This window comes from Lepidochelys kempii, chromosome 8, assembly GCF_965140285.1.
Source record: "Lepidochelys kempii isolate rLepKem1 chromosome 8, rLepKem1.hap1, whole genome shotgun sequence".
NCBI classification, from domain to species: domain Eukaryota; kingdom Metazoa; phylum Chordata; order Testudines; family Cheloniidae; genus Lepidochelys; species Lepidochelys kempii.
Genome location: NC_136387.1, coordinates 41,767,257 through 41,788,420, shown reverse-complemented (window position 1 = coordinate 41,788,420; position 21,164 = coordinate 41,767,257). Strand labels below are relative to the sequence as shown.

At 49.1% G+C, this 21,164-nt stretch overlaps 2 protein-coding genes across 4 annotated transcripts in view; one reads left to right on the top strand and one right to left on the bottom strand.

Annotated features, from left to right (window-relative positions):
- OLFML2B (olfactomedin like 2B) overlaps nucleotides 1-21,164 on the top strand; it is a 97,488-nt gene that overhangs the window by 11,896 nt on the left and 64,428 nt on the right. For 2 of the 3 annotated variants that reach the window (XM_073356208.2, XM_073356209.2), the window contains exon 3: nucleotides 12,001-12,108. The exons of the other annotated variant lie outside the window; for it this stretch is intronic. In XM_073356208.2, coding sequence (XP_073212309.1) covers nucleotides 12,001-12,108 — 108 coding nt within the window. The remainder of the gene's footprint in view (nucleotides 1-12,000; nucleotides 12,109-21,164) is intronic. 3 annotated transcript variants of the gene reach the window in all.
- Nucleotides 8,692-21,164, bottom strand: part of ATF6 (activating transcription factor 6) — a 408,864-nt gene continuing 396,391 nt past the window's right edge. Inside the window, exon 16 of the mRNA XM_073356217.2 lies at nucleotides 8,692-9,086. Coding sequence (XP_073212318.1) covers nucleotides 9,058-9,086 — 29 coding nt within the window. The 3' untranslated portion in view covers nucleotides 8,692-9,057. The remainder of the gene's footprint in view (nucleotides 9,087-21,164) is intronic.

The following is a 21,164-nucleotide window of genomic DNA, read 5'->3' as shown; positions in this document are numbered from 1 at the left end:
AGCTGGACGAGCACAAGTCCATGGGGCCGGATGCGTTGCATCCAAGAGTGCTAAAGGAGTTGGCGGATGTGATTGCAGAGCCATTGGCCATTATCTTTGAAAACTCATGGCGATTGGGGGAGGTCCCGGACGACTGGAAAAAGGCTAATGTAGTGCCCATCTTTAAAAAAGGGAAGAAGGAGGATCCTGGGAACTACAGGCCAGTCAGCCTCACCTCAGTCCCTGGAAAAGTCATGGAGCAGGTCCTCAAGGAATCAATTCTGAAGCACTTAGAGGAGAGGAAAGTGATCAGGAACAGTCAGCCTGGATTCACCAAGGGCAAATCATGCCTGACTAATGTACTTGCCTTCTATGACGAGATAACTGGTTCTGTGGATGAAGGGAAAGCAGTGGACGTGTTGTTCCTTGACTTTAGCAAAGCTTTTGACACGGTCTCCCACAGTATTCTTGCCGGCAAGTTAAAGAAGGGCTGGATGACTGGATGACTGGATTATAAGGTGGATAGAAAGCTGGCTAGATTATCGGGATCAATGGGTAGTGATCAATGGCTCCATGTCTAGTTGGCAGCTGGTATCAAGTGGAGTGCCCCAAGGGTTGGTCCTGGGGCCGGTTTTGTTCAATATCTTCATAAATGATCTGGAGGATGGTGTGGATTCCACTCTCTGCAAATTTGCGGATGATACTAAACTGGGAGGAGTGGTAGATACGCTGGAGGGGAGGGATAGGATACAGAAGGACCTAGACAAATTGGAGGATTGGGCCAAAAGAAATCTGATGAGGTTCAATAAGGATAAGTGCAGGGTTCTGCACTTAGGACGGAAGACCCCAATGCACAGCTACAGACTAGGGACCGAATGGCTAGGTAGCAGTTCTGCGGAAAAGGACCTAGGGGTGACAGTGGACGAGAAGCTGGATATGAGTCAGCAGTGTGCCCTTGTTGCCAAGAAGGCCAATGGCATTTTGGGATGTAGAAGTAGGGGCATAGCGAGCAGATTGAGGGACGTGATCGTTCCCCTCTATTCGACATTGGTGAGGCCTCATCTGGAGTACTGTGTCCAGTTTTGGGCCCCACACTTCAAGAAGGATGTGGATAAATTGGAGAGAGTCCAGTGAAGGGCAACAAAAATGATTAGGGGTCTGGAACACATGAGTTATGAGGAGAGGCTGAGGGAGCTGGGATTGTTTAGCCTGCAGAAGAGAAGAATGAGGGGGGATTTGATAGCTGCTTTCAACTGCCTGAAAGGGGGTTCCAAAGAGGATGGCTCTAGACTGTTCTCAATGGTAGCAGATGACAGAACGAGGAGTAATGGTCTCAAGTTGCAGTGGGGGAGGTTTAGGTTGGATATTAGGAAAAACTTTTTCACTAGGAGGGTGGTGAAACACTGGAATGCGTTACCTAGGGAGGCGGTAGAATCTCCTTCCTTAGAGGTTTTTAAGGTCAGGCTTGACAAAGCCCTGGCTGGGATGATTTAACTGGGAATTGGTCCTGCTTTGAGCAGGGGGTTGGACTAGATGACCTTCAGGGGTCCCTTCCAACCCTGATATTCTATGATTCTATGATTCTAATTGCTTGTATGACTTCTGGTTAGCCAGTGGGGTAAAACTGGAGTCCTTTCTGTTTGGCTGGTTTGGTGTGCAAAGGACGTCAGCCTTGCGCTGTAACTGCCCTGCTCTATGCAATTTGTCCCGAATTGATACTCTCAGTAGTGTCCCGCCAAAGGCCACTTTGTTACACACTCACCCCGACAACGCTCACACATGCCAGCTCTCTCCTGCTCCATGCCCCGAAATCTCTCATGTGCCTGCTCCCTCCAACCTTGCATCCCGACATCTCTCACACACCTACTCTCTCTGGTCCAGCACCCCAACGTCTCTCACACGCCTGCTCCTTCCAACTCTACACCCCGACATCTCTCACGCACTTGCTCCCTCCAGTCCTGCGCCCGTTGTCTCGCACACGGCTGCTCTCTCAAGCTCCATGACCCAACGTCTCTCACATGCCTCCTCCCTCCGGCCCTGCACCCCGACGTCTCTCATGCGCCTGCTCCCTCTGGTCTTGCACCCCGATGTCTCTCTAATGCCTGCTCCCTCTGGCCCTGTGTCCTGACGTCTCTCACATGCCTGCTCCCTCCAGCTCCACGTCCCGATGTCTCTCACATGCCTGATCCCTCTGGCCCTGCATTCCGACATCTCTCACAGGGTCCTGCTCCCTCCAGTCCCTCACCCCAACATCTCTCACATGCTTGCTCCCTTTGGCCCCGATCCCCGACCTCTCTCATGCACCTCCTCCCTCCAGCTCTGTGCCCCGACATCTCTCACATGCCTGCTCCCTCCAGCCTTGCACCCCGACATCTCTCACCTGCCTACTCCCTCCGGCCCCGAGCCCTGACGTCTCTCACGCATGCTCCTTCTGGCCCTGCATACCAAAGTCTCTCACACACCTGCTCCCTCCGGCCCTCCGCCCCGTCTCTCACACGCCTCCTCCCTCCAGCCACAGGTAGACGTTCCCCCCATCAGCTTTGGCTCAGGGTGAAATGAATTGGTATTTTCATAGAATATCAGGGTTGGAAGGGACCTCAGGAGGTCATCTAGTCCACCCCCCTGCTCAAAGCAGGACCAATCCCCAATTAAATCATCCCAGCCAGGGCTTTGTCAAGCCTGACCTTAAAAACTTCTAAGGAAGGAGATTCCACCACCTCCCTAGGTAACGCATTCCAGTGTTTCACCACCCTCCTAGTGAAAAAGTTTTTCCTAATATCCAACCTAAACCTCCCCCACTGCAACTTGAGACCATTACTCCTCGTTCTGTCATCTGCTACCATTGAGAACAGTCTAGAGCCATCCTCTTTGGAACCCCCTTTCAGGCAGTTGAAAGCAGCTATCAAATCCCCCCTCATTCTTCTCTTCTGCAGGCTAAACAATCCCAGCTCCCTCAGCCTCTCCTCATAACTCATGTGTTCCAGACCCCTAATCATTTTTGTTGCCCTTCACTGGACTCTCTCCAATTTATCCACATCCTTCTTGAAGTGTGGGGCCCAAAACTGGACACAGTACTCCAGATGAGGCCTCACCAATGTCGAATAGAGGGGAACGATCACGTCCCTCAATCTGCTCGCTATGCCCCTACTTCTACATCCCAAAATGCCATTGGCCTTCTTGGCAACAAGGGCACACTGCTGACTCATATCCAGCTTCTCGTCCACTGTCACCCCTAGGTCCTTTTCCGCAGAACTGCTACCTAGCCATTCGGTCCCTAGTCTGTAGCTGTGCATTGGGGTCTTCCGTCCTAAGTGCAGAACCCTGCACTTATCCTTATTGAACCTCATCAGATTTCTTTTGGCCCAATCCTCCAATTTGTCTAGGTCCTTCTGTATCCTATCCCTCCCCTCCAGCGTATCTACCACTCCTCCCAGTTTAGTATCATCCGCAAATTTGCAGAGAGTGGAATCCACACCATCATCCAGATCATTTATGAAGATATTGAACAAAACCGGCCCCAGTGGACCCCTGGGGCACTCCACTTGACACCGGCTGCCAACTAGACATGGAGCCATTGATCACTACCCGTTGAGCCCGACAATCTAGCCAGCTTTCTACCCACCTTATAGTGCATTCATCCAGCCCATACGTCCTTAACTTGCTGACAAGAATACTGTGGGAGACCGTGTCAAAAGCTTTGCTAAAGTCAAGAAACAATACATCCACTGCTTTCCCTTCATCCACAGAACCAGTAATCTCATCATAAAAGGCGATTAGATTAGTCAGGCATGACCTTCCCTTGGTGAATCCATGCTGGCTGTTCCTGATCACTTTCCTCTCATGCAAGTGCTTCAGGATTGATTCTTTGAGGACCTGCTCCATGATTTTTCCAGGGACTGAGGTGAGGCTGACTGGCCTGTAGTTCCCAGGATCCTCCTTCCCTTAGACACTTAGACTCCTTCCCTTAGACACTCCAGTTTCCCAGTATCGCCACCAGCACCACTCCTTATGAGGGTAATGGGTTATGAAAACTAATACCCCAGTAAAAGAGAAAAGGTTATTTTTTCCCAATCTTAAAGGACCAAGCCCCAGGCCCAGGTCAATATACAAGTTAGATCTTATCCACAAATCACACTGTTGCCAATCCTTTAGAATCTAAAATATAAAGGTTTATTCATAAAAAGAAAGAAATATGGATGAGAGTTAAAATTGGTAAAATGGATCAATTACATACAGTAATGGCAAAGTTCTTGATTCAGGCTTCTAGCAGTGATGGAATAAACTGCAGGTTCAAATCAAGTCTCTGGAGTGCATCCACAGCTGGGATGGGTCATTCAGTCCATTTTTCAGAGCTTTAGTTTGTAGTAAAGTTCCTCCATAGACAAGAAGGAGGAATCAAGATCAAATGGAGAAGATGCAGCTGCCTTTTATAGTCTCTTACCATGTGGCCTGCCCAGCCAAACTCAAGCTGCCCAGCACATGGCTTGAAAGCCTTAGAGTCCTCTCCGTAGGCATGCCCCTGCATGCCTTGCTGAGTCATAAGGTGTATCTGCTGTCTCTCAATGTGTCAATTTTATATGTAAGCGGGAGAATAGTCCCGCTATTGTGGGGAACTTTCCTGGCTTCTACACTACCCCGGTGAAGTGGGCTAGCGAAAGGATCTGAGTCCTATCTCCCACTTCCTTTACCCAGTGGTCTCCCTGCCCCTTCCACTCTCCTGTCTGGCAGAGTCCTTGTAATCCCAACAAGGCTGGGCCCAGGATTCCTGGGGGGCTCAACCCCCAACCCTGCTGTGATCATCTAGGACAGAGGCTAGGGTGTCCCCACTCTGGGGTACTCTCTCTGCACTGGGCACTTCTCTGACCCACTGATCATTACATACAATTTAAAGCAAATTCAACAATTAATTTTAAAAAGAATAAGGAAAAATGGGAAAGGTTAAAGGAAACACATCAACCCGCTCTGTGGCAGGGAACATCACAAACAGTGTCTCTGGAATGTCAGGGCAGTTCACAGTCTGTTCCTTGTAAGTCCCAGGCCTCCTGCTCAGGCCCTGGCTGTGCTGCAGGGATGCTGTGGGTTGGACACTTGCTCTGGTGGTGGCCACACGCTCTCAGGCTCTAAGTGGTAGGACCCTTCTGCCCAGTGTCGCCTCCGCCCTGTTGGGTTATGATCCAAGCCTGGCCTGCAGAGCCTCTTGGCTGAGGTGTCTCCCTGTGCTGGGCCCGCTGCCCAGGGTCCCCCTCGCTCTCCCCAGCTGCTCACCGCACCCAGCTCCGGACTCTCCAGCCCCACCTCCACCACGCTGTCTCAGCACTGCTGGTGCTGCTCTGCCTCCAGCTACCTGGGCTGCTTCTTTGGCTTCTCTGGCTCTGGTTGCTGCAGCTCTGCTCCCAGGACAGGTCTGCTCCGCAGGCTGCTTCTGTGACTCTGCTCCCAGCACTGACCTGCTTCCTGGGCTGCTTTTCTGGCCCCTCTGGCTTTGGTTGCTGCACCTGTCCTCCCAGGGCAAGTCTGCTCTCTCTGGGCTGTGCCTCTGGCTTTGGGGCTGCAGCTCTGCTCCCAGGACAGGGTCTGCTCTCTCTGGATCTGGCACAGCTCTGATCTCCAGCTCAGCTTGGGACCCTGTTTTCTCCTTAGCTCAGCCCCCCTCTGTCTGACCCAGGCAAATCCAGCTCACATGGACGACGGGACCTCCCTGACCTCCTGACTCCCTGAGTAGCCCACCCACCCTGTCTTTCAGGCTGACCTGGAGCACTGGCCTCTCCCCATTGTTCCTGGGGACTGTCAGTCTCAGAGTCCTAATTCCCCATTGACCCTTCCCCCTTTCTAGTACTGGGAGCTAGCAACTAAAACACCCCCACTGAATGTTAGTAAGGGGGCAACAGTCCCCTTACATATAGCTGATGGTCCTTAATGGGCCATCAAGCAGGCTAGGCAGTGCTGATACCAAACTGTCTGGAGTGTCAAGCAGAAGTATAGCACAAGTTTGAAATACAGACAGTATAGAACCAATACTTATAACTTTAAATACAAAAACGATACACACATACAGACAGCATAATCAGAACCAGCAAATCATAACCTTTTAATAGACACCTTACTTAACCTCCTTTGTACAAGATTTGGTGCAACTATAACACCTTGGTTGCAACAATGATCTATACAGTTACAGTTTATGTTGATAATGTCACAGAAGGACGGGAGTGGAGCTCGTGCATTAGAAATGTTGGGACGCGGAGCTGAAGGGAGCAGGCACATGTGAGACTTCTGGGTGCGGGTCCGACAGAGCAGGCGTTTGAGAGATGTCAGGGCACAGGGTGGGAGGAAGCAGGCACATGAGAGACCTCGGGGCTTGGGCCCAGAGGGAGCAGGCATGTGAGAGACGTCGGGACGTGAAGCTAGAGGGAATAGGTACGTGAGAGACATCGGAGTGCGGGGCCAGAGGGAGCAGGCATTGGGCACAGGGCTGGAGGAAGGAAGCATGTGAGAGACTTCTGGGGTCTGGGCTGGAGGGAGCAGGCGTATGAGAGATGTTGGGGCGCGGGTTTGGAGGGAGCAGGTGTGTGAGAGATGTCAGGGCGCAGAGCTGAAGTGATCAGGTGTGTGAGAGATATTGGGGTGCGGAGCTGTAGGAAGCAAGCACATGAGAGACGTCGGGGCCAAGATCTGGAGCAGCAGGTTCGTGAGAGATGTCAGGGCTTGGGGCCAAAGGGAGCAGGCGCATGTGAGATGTCACGGCACGGAGCTGGAGGGAGCAGGCACATGAGAGACGTTGGGGTGCAGGGCTGGAGCAAGAAGGCACGTGAGAGACATCAAGATGCGTTGCTGGAGGAAGCAGGTGTATGAGAGATGTCAGGTCATGGAGCTGGAGGGAGCATGCGTGTGAGAGACGTTGGGGTGCGGGGCCAGAGGGAGCAGGCATGAGAGAGACATTGGGCACAGGGCTGTAGGAAGCAGGCATGTGAGAGATGTCGGGACACGGGGCTGGAGGGATCAGGTGTGTGAGACATGTCGAGGTGTGGGGCTGGAGGAAGCAGGGGCATGAGAAATGTCAGGGCTCAGAGCTGAGAGAGCAGGCACATGTGAGATGTCACAGCACATATTTGGAGGGAGCAGGCATGTGAGACACATCGGGGCGCGGGGCCGGAGGGAGCAGGCGTGTGAGAGACGTGGGGGCATGGGGCAGGAGGGAGCAGGTGCATGCAAGAGACCTTGGGGCATGGGGCAGGAGGAACTGGTATGTGAGAGATGTCAGGGCACGGAGCTGGAGGGAGTAAGTGCATGAGAGATGTCGGGGATTGGGGCCAGAGGGAACAGATGTGTAAGAGAGGTTGGCTTCCAGTGCCAGAGAGTTGGCGCCCGTGAGAGACGTCGAGGCTTGGGGCTGGAGGGTGCAGGCATGTGAGAGACATCAGAGCACGGGGCTGGAGGCAGCAGGCGTGTAAAAAACCTTGGGGGAAGGAGCCGGAGGCAGCATGTACGTGAGAGACTTCGGGGCCGGAGGGAGCAGGCATGTGAGAGACATCGGACGTGGGACTGGAGGGAGTAGGCACATGAGAAATGTCGGGGCATGGGGCTGGAGGGAGCAGGCATGAGAGAGACATTGGGCACAGGGTTGGTGGAAGCCAGCATGTGAGAGACGTCGGGGATCTGGACTGGAGGGAGAAGGCATGTGAGAGATGTTGGGGCGTGGGGCCGGAGGGATCAAGTGTGTGAGAGATGTCGGGGTGTGGAGCTGTAGGAAGCAAGCACGTGAGAGACTTCTCACACAGATCCGGAGCAGCAGGTTCGTGAGAGACATCAGGGCCTGGGGCCAAAGGGAGCAGGTGCATGTGAAATGTCACGGCACGGGGCTGGAGGGAGCAAGCGCATGAGAGACATCAGTGTGTGGAGCTGGAAGTATCAGGTGTGTGAGGGATGACGAGATGTGGAGCTGGAGGGAGCAGGTGCATGAGAGATGTCAGGACTCGGGACTGGAGGGAGCCGGCAAGTGTGAGATGTCATGGCGTGGATTTGGAGGGAGCAGGCACTTGAGGAACCTCAGGTCATGGAGCTGGAGGGGACAGGCATGTGAGAGACTTTGGGGCATGGGGCTGGAGGAAGCAGGCATGTGAGAGACGTCAAACTGTGGGGCCGGAGGGAACAGGTGTGTGTGAGAGCCATCAGGTCGCCGGGCTGGAGGGAGCAGGCATGTGAGACACATCAGGGCATGGGGCCAGAGGGAGCAGGCCTGTGATAGACGTTGGGGCGTGCGTCAGGAGGGAGCAGGTGCATGCAAGAGACCTCGGGGCGCAGAACAGGAGGAACAGGCATGTGAGAGTTGTCAAGGCGTGGAGCTGGAGGAAGTAGGTGTGTGCAAGAGACCTCGGGTGCAGGGCCAGTGGGAGCTGGCATATGAGAGACATTGGGGCACGGAGTTGGAGAGAGTTGGCGTGTGTGAGAGATGTCAGTGCAAGGAGCCAGAGGGAGCCGGTGCATTAGAAATGTCGGGATGCGGAGCTGGAGGGAGCAGGCTGTAACGATGCTGCCTTTTGTGGGACACTTCTAAGAGTATCAGTTCAGGACAAATTGCTTAGAGCAGGGCAGTTACAGCCCAAGGCTGGGGTTTCTCCACTTCTAAGGCACACCAAACCAGCCAGACAGAGAGGACTTTGGTTTTACCCCACTGGTTAACCATAAGTCATACAAGCAATTCCCTTAGACACTCCAGTTTCCCAGTATCACCACCAGTGCAACTTGTTATGGGGACAAATGGTTATGAAAACCAATACCCCAGTAAAAGAAAAAAGGCTCTCCTGATCCCAAAGGACCAAGCCCCAGACCCAGGTCAATACACAAATCAGATCTTACCCACAAATCATGCTGTTGCCAGTCCTTTAGGATCTAAAATCTAAAGGTTTATTCATAAAAGGAAAAAGATAAAGATGAGAACTAGAATTGGTTAAATGGAATCAATTACATACAGTAATGGCAAAGTCCTTGGTTCAGGCTTGTAGCAGTTATGGAATAAACTGCAGGTTCAAATCAAGTCTCTGGAGAACATCCACAGCTGGGATGGGTTATTCAGTCCTTTGTTCAGAGCTTCAGTTTGTAGGAAGGTTCCTCTGGAAGTAAGAAGCAGGATTGAAGACAAAATGGAGGGGTTTCCAGGGCCTTTTATATTCTCTGCCCTGTGAAAGGACACCCCTTTGTTCTTACTGTGGAAAATCACAGAAGCAGATAGAGGTTGGAGTCACATGGGCAAGTCACATGTCCAAGCATGACTGAGTTTGCAGGCCGAGGCCATTGTTTACATGTTAGTTTGAACATTCCCAGGAAAGCTCAGATGTTGATTGGAGTCTCCCAAAGTTCATTGTCAGTTAAGTGGTTTTTGATTGGGCACTTACTGAGAATAGGCCTTTCTCAAGAAGCTGACCAAATGCTTCACTGAGGCTACTTAGAATCAAAACACATTGAGATACAACATAAGAACATAAGACTGGGTCAGACCAAAGGCCCATCCAGCCCAGTATCCTGTCTACTGACAGTGGCCAAAGCCAGGTCCCCCAGAGGGAGTGAAGCTAACAGGTAATGATCAAGTGATCTCTCTCCTGCCATCCATCTCCACCCTCTGACAAACAGAGGCTAGGGACACCATTCCTTACCCATCCTGGCTAATAGCCATTAATGGACTTAACCTCCATGAATTTATCCAGTTCTCTTTTAAACCGTGTTATAGTCCTAGCCTTCACAACCTCCTCAGGCAAGAAGTTCCACAGATTGACTGTGCGCTGAGTGAAGAAGAACTTTTTTTTATTTGTTTTAAATCTGCTGCCCATTAATTTCATTTGGTGGCCCCTAGTTCTTATATTATGGGAACAAGTAAATCACTTTTCCTTATTCACTTTCTCCACACGACTCATGATTTTATATACCTCTATCATATCCCCCCTTAGTCTCCTATTTTCCAGGCTGAAAAGTCCTAGCCTCTTTAATCTCTCCTCATATGGGTCCTGTTCCAAACCCCTAATCATTTTAGTTGCCCTTCTCTGAACCCTTTCTAATGCCAGTATATCTTTTTTGAGATGAGGGGACCACATCTGTACACTGTATTCAAGATGTGGGCGTACGATGGATTTATATAAGGGCAATAAGATATTCTCTGTCTTATTCTCTATCCCTTTTTTAATGATTTCTAACATCCCGTCTGCTTTTTTGACTGCCGCTGCACACTGCGTGGACGTCTTCAAAGAACTATCCATGATGACTCCCAAGATCTTTCTCCTGATTAGTTGTAGCTAAATTAGCCTCCATCATATTGTATGTATAGTTGGGGTTATTTTTCCCAGTGTGCATTATTTTACATTTATACACAATAAATTTCATTTGCCATTTTGTTGCCCAATCACTTAGTTTTATGAGATCTTTTTGAAGTTCTTCACAGTCTTCTTTGGTCTTACTTATCTTAAGCAGTTTAGTATCATTTGCAAACTTTGCCACCTCACTGTTTACTCCTTTCTCCAGATCATTTATGAATATGTTGAATAGGACAGTTCGTTGGACTGACCCTTGGGGAACACCACTAGTTACCCCTCTCTGTTCTGAAAATTTACCATTTATTCCTACCCTTTGTTCCCTGTCTTTTAACCAGTTCTCAGTCCATGAAAGGATCTTCCCTCTTATCCCATGACAACTTAATTTACGTAAGAGCCTTTGGTGAGGGACCTTGTCAAAGGCTTTCTGGAAATCTAAGTACTTTATTGTCTTTAAGTGCTCCTTTTGTATCTCCATCGTCCAGCAGGCTTCCTGCTTCTGATGTACTTAAAAAACATTTTGTTATTACCTTTTGAGTTTTTGGATAGCTGTTCTTCAAACTCTTTTTTGGCTTTTCTTATTACATTTTTACATTTAATTCAGCAGTGTTTATGCTCCTTTCTGGTTACCTCACTAGGATTCCACTTCCACTTTCTAAAATACTTCCACTTTCTAAAAGATGCCTTTTTATCTCTCACTGCTTCTTTTACATGGTTGTTAAGCCACGTGGCTCTTTTTTAGTTCTTTTACTGTGTTTTTTAATTTGGGGTATATATTGAAGTTGAGCCTCTATTATAGTGTCTTTGAAGTGTCCATGCAGCTTGCAGGGATTTCACTCTAATCACTGTATCTTTTAATTTCTGTTTAACTAACCTCCTCATTTTTGCATAGTTCCCCTTTCTGAAATTAAATGCCAGTGTTGGTTTCTTCCCACCACAGGAATGTTAAATGTTATTATATTATGGTCACTATTTCCAAGCGGTCTTGTTATGGTTACCTCTTGGACCAGATCCTGCACTTCACTCAGGGCTTGATCGAGAGTAGCCTCTCCCCTTGTGGGTTCCTGTACCAGCTGCTCAAAGAAGCAGACATTTAAAGTATCGAGAAATTTTGTCTCTACATTTCGTTCTGAGGTGACATGTACCCAGTCAATATGGGGATAATTGAAATCCCCCACTATTATTGAGTTCTTTATTTTGATAGCCTCTCTAATCTCCCTTAGCATTTCATCATCACTATCACTGTCCTGGTCAGGTGGTCGATAATAGTTCCCTACTGTTATATTCTTATTAGATCATGGAATTACTATCCATAGAGATTCTATGGAACAAGTGGATTCATTTAAGATTTTTATTTCATTTGTGTTGGTCCTGCTTTGAGCAGGGGATTGGACTAGATGACCTACTGAGGTTTCTTCCAACCCTAATCTTCTATGATTCTACATAGCCAATATTCATAACTTCAACTACAAAATGATACACACCTACAAGCTTTGGCCCCGCTGGGAAAAGAAGCATCCAGGGGGTGTATGGAACTGTTGGCTGCTGAGAAGATGGGGTTCATCAGCTGCAAAAAGAAACTGCTGGACTTAAGCTCCAAGTCAAAAAAGCAATGGAAGAACAGCAGAAATTGTATCATCTTACAAGTCCAGTTTATAACAATGTTGGTTTGTTGTATTACTCTGAACAGTTGTCTGTGCTTAACCAGTTTTGCTATGTTTTACAGCTATCCTCAATCATAGAGATGCTAGAAAGTGCTTTCTATGGCTTAGACCTTCTAAAGTTACACTCAGTCACAACAAAATTGGTGGACCGAGTGGAGAAACTAGAGGAGGTAAGATGAGATCCATTTCTTTTTCTTTGGGTTGTTTTGTTAGAGACAACATCATGCAAAATGAAATGGCACCTAATGGTTTGGCATCTGGAGCCAAATCATGGTGTTCCATTCCTTGTGGGAGAACTGGTAATTAGCCACCATTTCATTTAACTTTGTGGCCACTGTCATCATGACCTATGACTGGACACTTGGAGAAAAGAGATCAAGGGGTAACATTTTCAGAAGTGACTTAAATATTCAAAGATCTTTAGGCACCTAAAAATGCAGATAGGTGCCTAGGAAATTTTGGAAATCCTACTTGATGCCTAGCTGCATCTTTAGATGCCAAAAGGTCTTTGAACATGTGGTCTGTAGCTGCCTAAGTTCCACTGTCTTTCACTGAGGCTTAGATTCCTAAATGCCTAAGTCACTTTTGAAAATGGGACTTAGGTTCCTAAATCATTTAGGTGCTTTTGAAAATTTTACCTGACCAGTGTTGTCAATTTTCACAAGTCTTGAGATATTTCATACTCTTCTTAAAGCCCCAGTTCCTGGAGTCATGTGATTTTTGTGAGGATCTCAGCTTTCAATTCAAAGAAGAGTAAGACCTCGTGGTTATGAAGAAAAGCTTGGAAATGTGACCTGAGTGGGTAACCTAAAGTTTTAAAGATTAAACAATAAGAACTTCAAATGTTTTATTTTCGAAGAGCTTCATGATTTCTTGGGGCTTGACTCGTGGTTTTAGAATACTGGGGATTGGCCATGCTGAGCCTGTTTGTAGTAATCCATATGTGTGGCGGAAGCTCACATTTTAGCCAGACACAAACATGTATGACATCTTGCAACTTAGTCAAGGCAGGTCAATGAGAAGGGTCTCTCAGAAGAGGATGCGGGGTGGGAGGGCGATGCTGCATTTATGAACCCTGTGACTCATGTCCTGTATGTAGTGTTTAATGTTTAGTCCAGCAAAAAAAGAGTTAATTATCTAAACTGGAGCCAGTGTGAGCTGCTGCTAGGGTTGCCAGGCGTCCGGTTTTCAACCAGAACGCCTGGTCGAAAAGGGACCCTGGCGGCTCTGGATGGCATGGCTGACCAGGCTGTTAAAAGTCTGTTTGGCAGCGTAGCAGGCTCCCTGCCTGCCCTAGCTCTGCATGACTCCCAGAAGCGGCCACCAGTTCCTTGCGGCTCCTAGGTGCATGGGCTGCCAGGGAGACTGCACACGCTCTCACCGCCCTGAGTGCTGGCTCCACAGCTCCCATTGGTTGGGAACCACAACAAATGGGAGCTGCAGGGGTAGCACCTGCGGGCACAAGCACAGTATGTAGAACCTCCCTGGCCATGCATGTGCCTAGGGGCTGTAGGGACCTGGCAGCTGCTTTCTGGGAGCAGTGGTAAGCGCCGCCGGGACCCCGCACCCGCACCCCAATTCCCTGCCCCAGCCTGGAGTCCCTTCTCACACCCAAACTCCCTCTTGGAGCCTGCACCCTGCACACCCACAACACCCTGCCCCAGCCCTGAGCCCCCTCCTGCACCCCAAACCTCTCATCCCCGACCCCCCCCGGAGCACTCACCCCCCTCCCGCACCACAACCCACTGCCCCAGCCTGGTGAAAGTGAGTGAGGGTGGGGGAGAGTGAGTGACGGAGGGAGGGGGGATGGAGCAAGCAGGTGCGGGGCCTCAGAGAAGGGGCGTGACCTTGGGAGAGGGGCAGGTCAGGGGGAGGGGCAGGGGTGTTCAGTTTTGTGCGATTAGAAGGTTGGCAACCCTAGCTGCTGCCTCCATCTTGACTCGAAGTGCCTGAGAAATGGATGACACAGTGCTCCCTTTAGCAGTGAATACTGTCTTGGGTTTAATCAAACTGGAGCTGTGCTAATGAGCCGTGTGCTCATGTTCAAGCTGGTTGTAATGGGGCATCTCTGTCCCCATCTTCTGATGCCTAGAAACCTCTCAGACTCTCCAGTGCATGGCACCGCCATCTTGTTTATTGATATTCTGGCTGGAGAATTTGGTTGGTCCTATTGCTAGGAACATGTGGTGAGGATTTTACCTTGAACCAAGTCTAACCAAGTTCCTAGAAAGTGTTTTATTTTTATTTCTTTTGTAACTGTTTCTGACTTTAATGCCTTACACTTGTACTCACTTAAAACCCATCTCTTTGTAGTTAAATACCATGTTTTATTATTTAATTAAAACTAAGACAGTGTTGTGTTTGAACTGAACTGTTTGGGTAACTCCAGTTAAGGTAACATGTTGCATATTGACCCCTTACAGAAAAGGGCTGGAAAGAGCAGAACACATGTTTCTGGGGAAAATCCGGGTCTGGGAGTGTGTTGGGGTTACTCTGCAAGTGGTAATCAAGGCTGGTGGAAGCCGGTGTGATTAGCAGGCTGCAGGTATACGCAGACACTCGTTGTGGGGTGGGGACCTGCACGCTGGTAGCTGTTTGTGAGTGGCCCTGGTTGGAAGCTACAGCAGCAAAGCATTGTAAGGCACCCCAAGTTGCAGGGCAGGCAGTGGTACAACACCTCACTGGTCTGGACTGCACACTGGAATGTGACACTGTGTCACTGATTTTACCTTCATTGGGAAGCCAACCTGCAAGTCCGTGGACGTCTGCTGCCCCTCAACAGAGGTATGATACTGGTATCAGAATGGGACACTGGTGCTGAAAGAAGAGGCAACAATACATTCCTGTTGTGTATTGGGCATTGGCCTCTTTTTGTACCCTCCCTGTTGCTGTTTATTATAATTGTTTTCTGGTAATGCCTAGGATGGATCTAGAGATGCAAAAGCGAGTGGAGAGTGCACAATATAAAAGAATGGACGGGAATAAAAAGGCCAGGCTCTCAGCCCCAGTTCCTGCATTCCTCTCCCACCCCAGTGTAGAGGCGGGGGAGTGGTATGTGTGAGGGATGGGGTGGAGCTGTCAGCAGCTCTCAGCTAGTGTACAGTCCTTGAAGTTAGAGCAGCCCTAGGCTGTGTCAGGGCCAAGGCAGCATGAGAATCACCATGACCAGGAGAATAAACTTACAGACCCACACAGCTTTGTGGGAAGGAGAGCAGGCAGTGACCTATGGATAAGGTTGCGAGTCAGTCACGGAGGTCATGAATACCATGACTTCTGCAGTTGCAGCGGCTGGTGTGGCTGGCCCCAGGGGCCACTGGAACAGAGCAGCAGCAGCACCTCAGGGCCCCTCAGCTAAGATTTAGTCTGGGGTATTTATAGTAAAAGTCATGGACAGGTCAGGGACCATGAATTTTTGTTTATTGCCCATGACCTGTCTGTGACGGGTTTGGTCACAGAGATCCCCTTGGGACTGTTACCTGACATGGTGCAATTACCTCTGAGCCTATTTTCCCTGCCAGCTTGGGACATCCAGAACCCTGCCTTGTTGAGCCAGACACACTAGCCTTCTGCAACACGGACCCAGGATCCGGGCCACGCCCCCAAAACTGCAGGATTTTAAGTGAAAACAGCTCTTCATATCTTTCTATCAATGGTATAGAGGGTGGACAAATTATGAGTTTACCCTGTATAAGCTTTATATAGAGTAAAACGGATTTATTTGGGGTTTGGATCCCATTGGGAACTGGGTGTCTGGGTGCTGGAGGCAGGTAACCTGCTAAGCTGTTTTCAGTTGAGTCTGCAGTTTTGGGGGCGTGGCCCGGACCCTGGGACTGCATTGCAGCAGGCTAGCATGTCTGGCTCAACAAGGCAGGGTTCTGGAACTCCCAAACTGGCAGGGAAAACAGGCTCAGAGGTAATTCCAGCATGTTAGATGACAGTCCCAAGGGGGTCTCTGTGCCCAAACCTGTCACAGTGGTATAGTCGAACACGATCTGTGCACAGTTGATTGCTTTGAGGCACTGGTAGTGATTTTAAGTGAGTTTTAAGTGTTGTGGTCAGAGAATAGACAAAATGGTTACTGGTTTGTTATTTTCTGTTTGCTTATTTCGGGTAAGGAAAATAGAGGCAAGAAAATCAGCAAAATGAGTGAGAGTGAGACTCACAAGAAGATAGAACGCCACAGGTTGCAGATTGCTGAGAAGGAAAATGAACATAAAAGACAGATGGAATTAAGAAAAATGGAGATTAATGCACAATTGGTCCAGGGAAAAAGCTGCTCACGAAAGAGCCATGGAAGCCCAAAGGTTAGTACAGCAAGCTGCTAAGGAGGAGAAGGAAAGAGAGAGGCAGCAAGCCCTGGAGCTAAGAAACAAAGAAATTGAGGCCCAGAGAGAAGCCCAAATTGAGACCCAGAAGCATGAACTGGCTGTAATGGAGTGGAAGAGACAAAACCCTTCAGCAGCTGGCTCCACTTCCCCCAGAATTCATAAATGGGAGAGGTTATGTCCACCATATGATGAATCCAGTGATATTGCAGAGTATTTCATCACCTTTGAGAGACTGTGCACTCTCCTGAGGTTCAAAAGATAACTACTTTGGTTGCAAAATTGACTGGGAGAGCTCTGGACATATTCAATAAGATGCCTATTGCTGATGCTTCAAACTATGGTATATTTAAGAAATTGGTTTTGAAACAGTTTCAGATTACACCTGAAACCTACAGGGTTAAATTCAGGACCCTTAAGAGGGGAACTGGATTGAGTAATGTGGCCTATGTAAATGAAATGAGAGATTTGTTAGACAAGTGGGTGAGGGGAAAAGGCATTACAAGTTTGGAAGAAATGTGTGATTTAGTTACTCAGGAACAGTTCCTGAATATGTGCAGGGATGATATATGCCCATCTTTAAAAAAGGGAAGAAGGAGGATCCTGGGAACTACAGGCCAGTCAGCCTCACCTCAGTCCCTGGAAAAATAATGGAGAAGGTCCTCAAGGAATCAATTCTGAAGCACTTAGAGGAGAGGAAAGTGATCAGGAACAGTCAGCCTGGATTCACCAAGGGCAAGTCATGCCTGACTAATCTACTTGCCTTCTATGACGAGATAACTGGTTCTGTGGATGAAGGGAAAGCAGTGGACATGTTGTTCCTTGACTTTAGCAAAGCTTTTGACACGGTCTCCCACAGTATTCTTTCCAGCAAGTTACAGAAGTATGGGCTGGATGAATGGACTATAAGGTGGATAGAAAGCTGGCTAGATTGTCGGGCTCAATGGGTAGTGATCAATGGCTCCATGTCTAGTTGGCAGCCAGTATCAAGTGGAGTGCCCCAAGGGTGGGTCCTGGGGCCGGTTTTGTTCAATATCTTCATAAATGATCTGGAGGATGGTGTGGACTGCACCCTCAGCAAGTTTGCAGATGACACTAAACTGGGAGGAGAGGTAGATACGCTGGAGGGTAGGGATAGAATACAGAGGGACCTAGAGAAATTGGAGGATTGGGCCAAAAGAAATCTGATGAGGTTCAACAAGGACAAGTGCAGAGTCCTGCACTTAGGACTGAAGAATCCAATGCACCGCTACAGACTAGGGACTGAATGGGTCGGCAGCAGTTCTGCAGAAAAGGACCTAGGGGTTACAGTGGACAAGAAGCTGGATATGAGTCAACAGTGTGCCCTTGTTGCCAAGAAGGCCAATGGCATTTTGGGATGTATAAGTAGGGGCATTGCCAGCAGATCGAGGGACGTGATCATTCCCCTCTATTCGACACTGGTGAGGCCTCATCTGGAGTACTGTGTCCGGTTTTGGGCCCCACACTCCAAGAAGGATGTGGAAAAATTGGAAAGAGTCTAGCGGAGGGCAACAAGAATGATTAGGGGACTGGAACACATGAGTTATGAGGAGAGGCTGAGGGAACTAGGATTGTTTAGTCTGCGGAAGAGAAGAATGAGGGGGGATTTGATAGCTGCTTTCAGCTACCTGAAAGGGGGTCCCAAAGGGGATGGCTCTAGACTGTTCTCAGTGGTAGCAGATGACAGAACAAGGAGTAATGGTCTCAAGTTGCAGTGGGGGAGATTTAGGTTGGATATTAGGAAAAGCTTTTTCACTAGGAGGGTGGTGAAACACTGGAATGCGTTACCTAGGGAGATGGTGGAATCTCCTTCCTTAGAAGTTTTTAAGGTCAGGCTTGACAGAGCCCTGGCTGGGATGATTTAATTGGGGATTGGTCCTGCTTTGAGCAGGGGTTGGAGTAGATGACCTCCTGAGGTCCCTTCCAACCCTGATATTCTATGATGTAAAACAGTATTTGTGGGACAAAAAGGTGAATGCAGTGAGTGGATTAGCTGGGTTTGCATACTCTTCCGAGCAGTCACAAGCTGCAATTAAACACAAACCACTGGCCGTGAGGGACAGGGTTGGGGGAAAGCAGATTCACCATTTTACCCCTGGGAAAAAGGAGGCTGGGAGTTCACCTCCCCATTCCTCTGTTTCTTGTCCCCCATCTCCTGTACAAGGAGAGGAGCCCAGAAGGTGCTCTCATTGTAAGTCCACCGAGCACCTGAGGAATAAATGTCCTTGGCTGAGTGGGAACAGACACCAGGTAACACATGAAGCTGCTGCTTCTTAGAGCACAGGGGTATCCCAGGCTACTCCCTCTTTCCACACAGGGTTTGTAAAGGTTGCTTCGACACAACCAAGCAGTGAGCATATGCATGCTGTTCAGCTTAATGGGAAAGCACTCCAAGGTGGGAGGGATACTGGTGCAGAGATTTCTGTGGTCAGGAGGGACCTGGATCTATGAGAAGGATTTGTTACCAGGAAAAATGGCAGAATTAGAATTGGTTTGAGGTTACAAAGTCCTTGCATCGCTAGCTAAGGTACACATGGACACTGGTGATTTGCAGGCTGAACTGACTGTCACAGCAGTGGCACACAATTTTGCACCATTTCTACTGATGTGGCAGAATCTGTCCCAGGGTTTGTTAGCAGCAAGAAGGAATCTTGTGCTGAAAGCCCCAGAGGGGAGGGTGATGTCACAGGGGCTGCTGGGGAAAAGGGAGAGTGTCTCTTTATTTCCTCTGGAGCAGGGGAAGATGGGCCATTGGGGGCAGGGATGGTCAAGACCAGTTCCTGTAGCCCTAGGGTTTAAGACAGGTCCCTGTGGGATTGGGTGGATAGAGCCAGCTCCTGTCGCATGATCATCTCCCTGACTGCTGCTGACAGCTGCTGACTTCCAGGATCAATGGGTAGTGATCAACGGCTCGATGTCTAGTTGGCCGGCGGTATCAAGCGGAGTGCCCCAAGGGTTGGTCCTGGGGCCGGTTTTGTTCAACATCTTTATTAATGATCTGGATGATGGGATGAATTGCACTCTCAGCAAGTTTGCCAATGACACTAAGCTGCAGGGAGAGGTAGATACACTGGAGGGTAGGGATAGGGTCCAGAGTGATCTAGATAAATTGGAGGAATGGGCCAAAAGAAATCTGATAAGGTTCGGCAAGGACAAGTGCAGAGTCCTGCACTTAGGACGGAAGAATCCCATGCACTGCTACAGCCTGGGGACCGACTGGCTAAGCAGCAGTTCTGCAGAAAAGAACCTGGGGATTACAGTGGACGAGAAGCTGGATATGAGTCAGCAGTGTGCCCTTGTTGCCAAGAAGGCTAATGGCATATTGGGCTGTATTAGTAGGAGCATTGCCAGCAGATCAAGGGAAGTGATTATTCCCCTCTATTTGGCACTGGTGTGGCCACACCTGGAGTATTGTGTCCAATTTTGGTCCCCCTACTACAGAAGGGATGTGGACAAATTAGAGAGAGTCCAACGGAGGGTAACAAAAATGATTAGGGGGCTGGGGCACATGACTTACGAGGAGAGGCTGAGGGACCTGGGGTTATTTAGTCTGCAGAAGAGAAGAGTGAGGGGGGATTTGATAGCAGCCTTCAACTACCTGAAGGGGGGTTTCAAAGAGGATGGAGCTCGTCTGTTCCGAGTGGTGGCAGATGACAGAACAAGAAGCAGTGGTCTCAAGTTGCAGTGGGGGAGGTTTAGGTTGGATATTAGGTAACACTATTTCACTAGGAGGGTGGTGAAGCACTGGGATGTGTTACGTAGGGAGGTGGTGGACTCTCCATCATTAGAGGTTTTTAAGGCCAGGCTTGGCAAAGCCTTGGCTGGGATGATTTAGTTGGGTGTTGGTCCTGCTTTGAGCAGGGGATTGGACTAGATGAGCTCCTGAGGTCTCTTCCAATCCTAATATTCTATGATTGTATAATAAGTTGCAGGTCAGCAGGGAACAGGCCCTGCCATAGGGTGCACAGGAACATCTATCCCGGAGATGGAAGTTGGGGTCCTGACAACCGCTGCTGTGGGAACAGACCCCAAGGGCTCTGTAGCTGGAAGCAAGCCCAACCTGAGTGAAAGTGGGAGATTTTGGTGGCCAGTGAAGTGTCTGTCATAGCTGGTAGTTGTGAGCCCACAGATGGATCAGGGTCACCTTCCCTTTTGGAGAACACTGGGGTGTCTACCTCAGGGGGGAACCCAGAGAGGGAAGTCCAGATGGAAGGTGAGGGGGAACAGGAGTGTCTTCCCACCTTTTGTAGGAAGGTATTTCTCCAGGAGAAGGTTGAAGGATCTGCATCTGAAATGCCAGACCCCTCACCTGTGGATCAGGTATTAAGGGAAGACCTGGGGTCAAATCTCCTGGAGGGGAGAGTCCACCCAGCTGACCTTTTGGGAACAGAGAATGGGATGACTGAGGGGATCTTACCAATCCAAAGCACTCCATTAAAAGATGTTGTTTCTGCTATGCTTGTAGAAACTAACATTGTCTCTTCAAGGCAGGAGAAGGAAAAAGTTTGCATTTGGGAAGCTTCAAAAGCTGGTGGGGCCCAACACAAAGAGATTCCAGAGGGAGGAGCCGAGGGCAGGCATGGTTGCAGTGCACCCTTTCCTTGCCAAAACCTCAAACACATACCTGAATTGAAGCCTTCATCAAAGAGAGAGGAGACTCTGTGTCTAAACCCCTACCACAAAGGGATTGGAAAATGCAATAGACCCTGAATGAGCTAAACTGTGTAAACAGAGCCTGTCCGCTGTAGATTTGCTGGTTATCTTATGTCTTTGGCTACTTCACCTGTGGGTCAAGACAAAGGAGTTAATACTAATGGTAAACACTTTGAAGATGTGTGATATACCTGATCTCTGGAAAAAACTTTTGTACATGCTAGGGG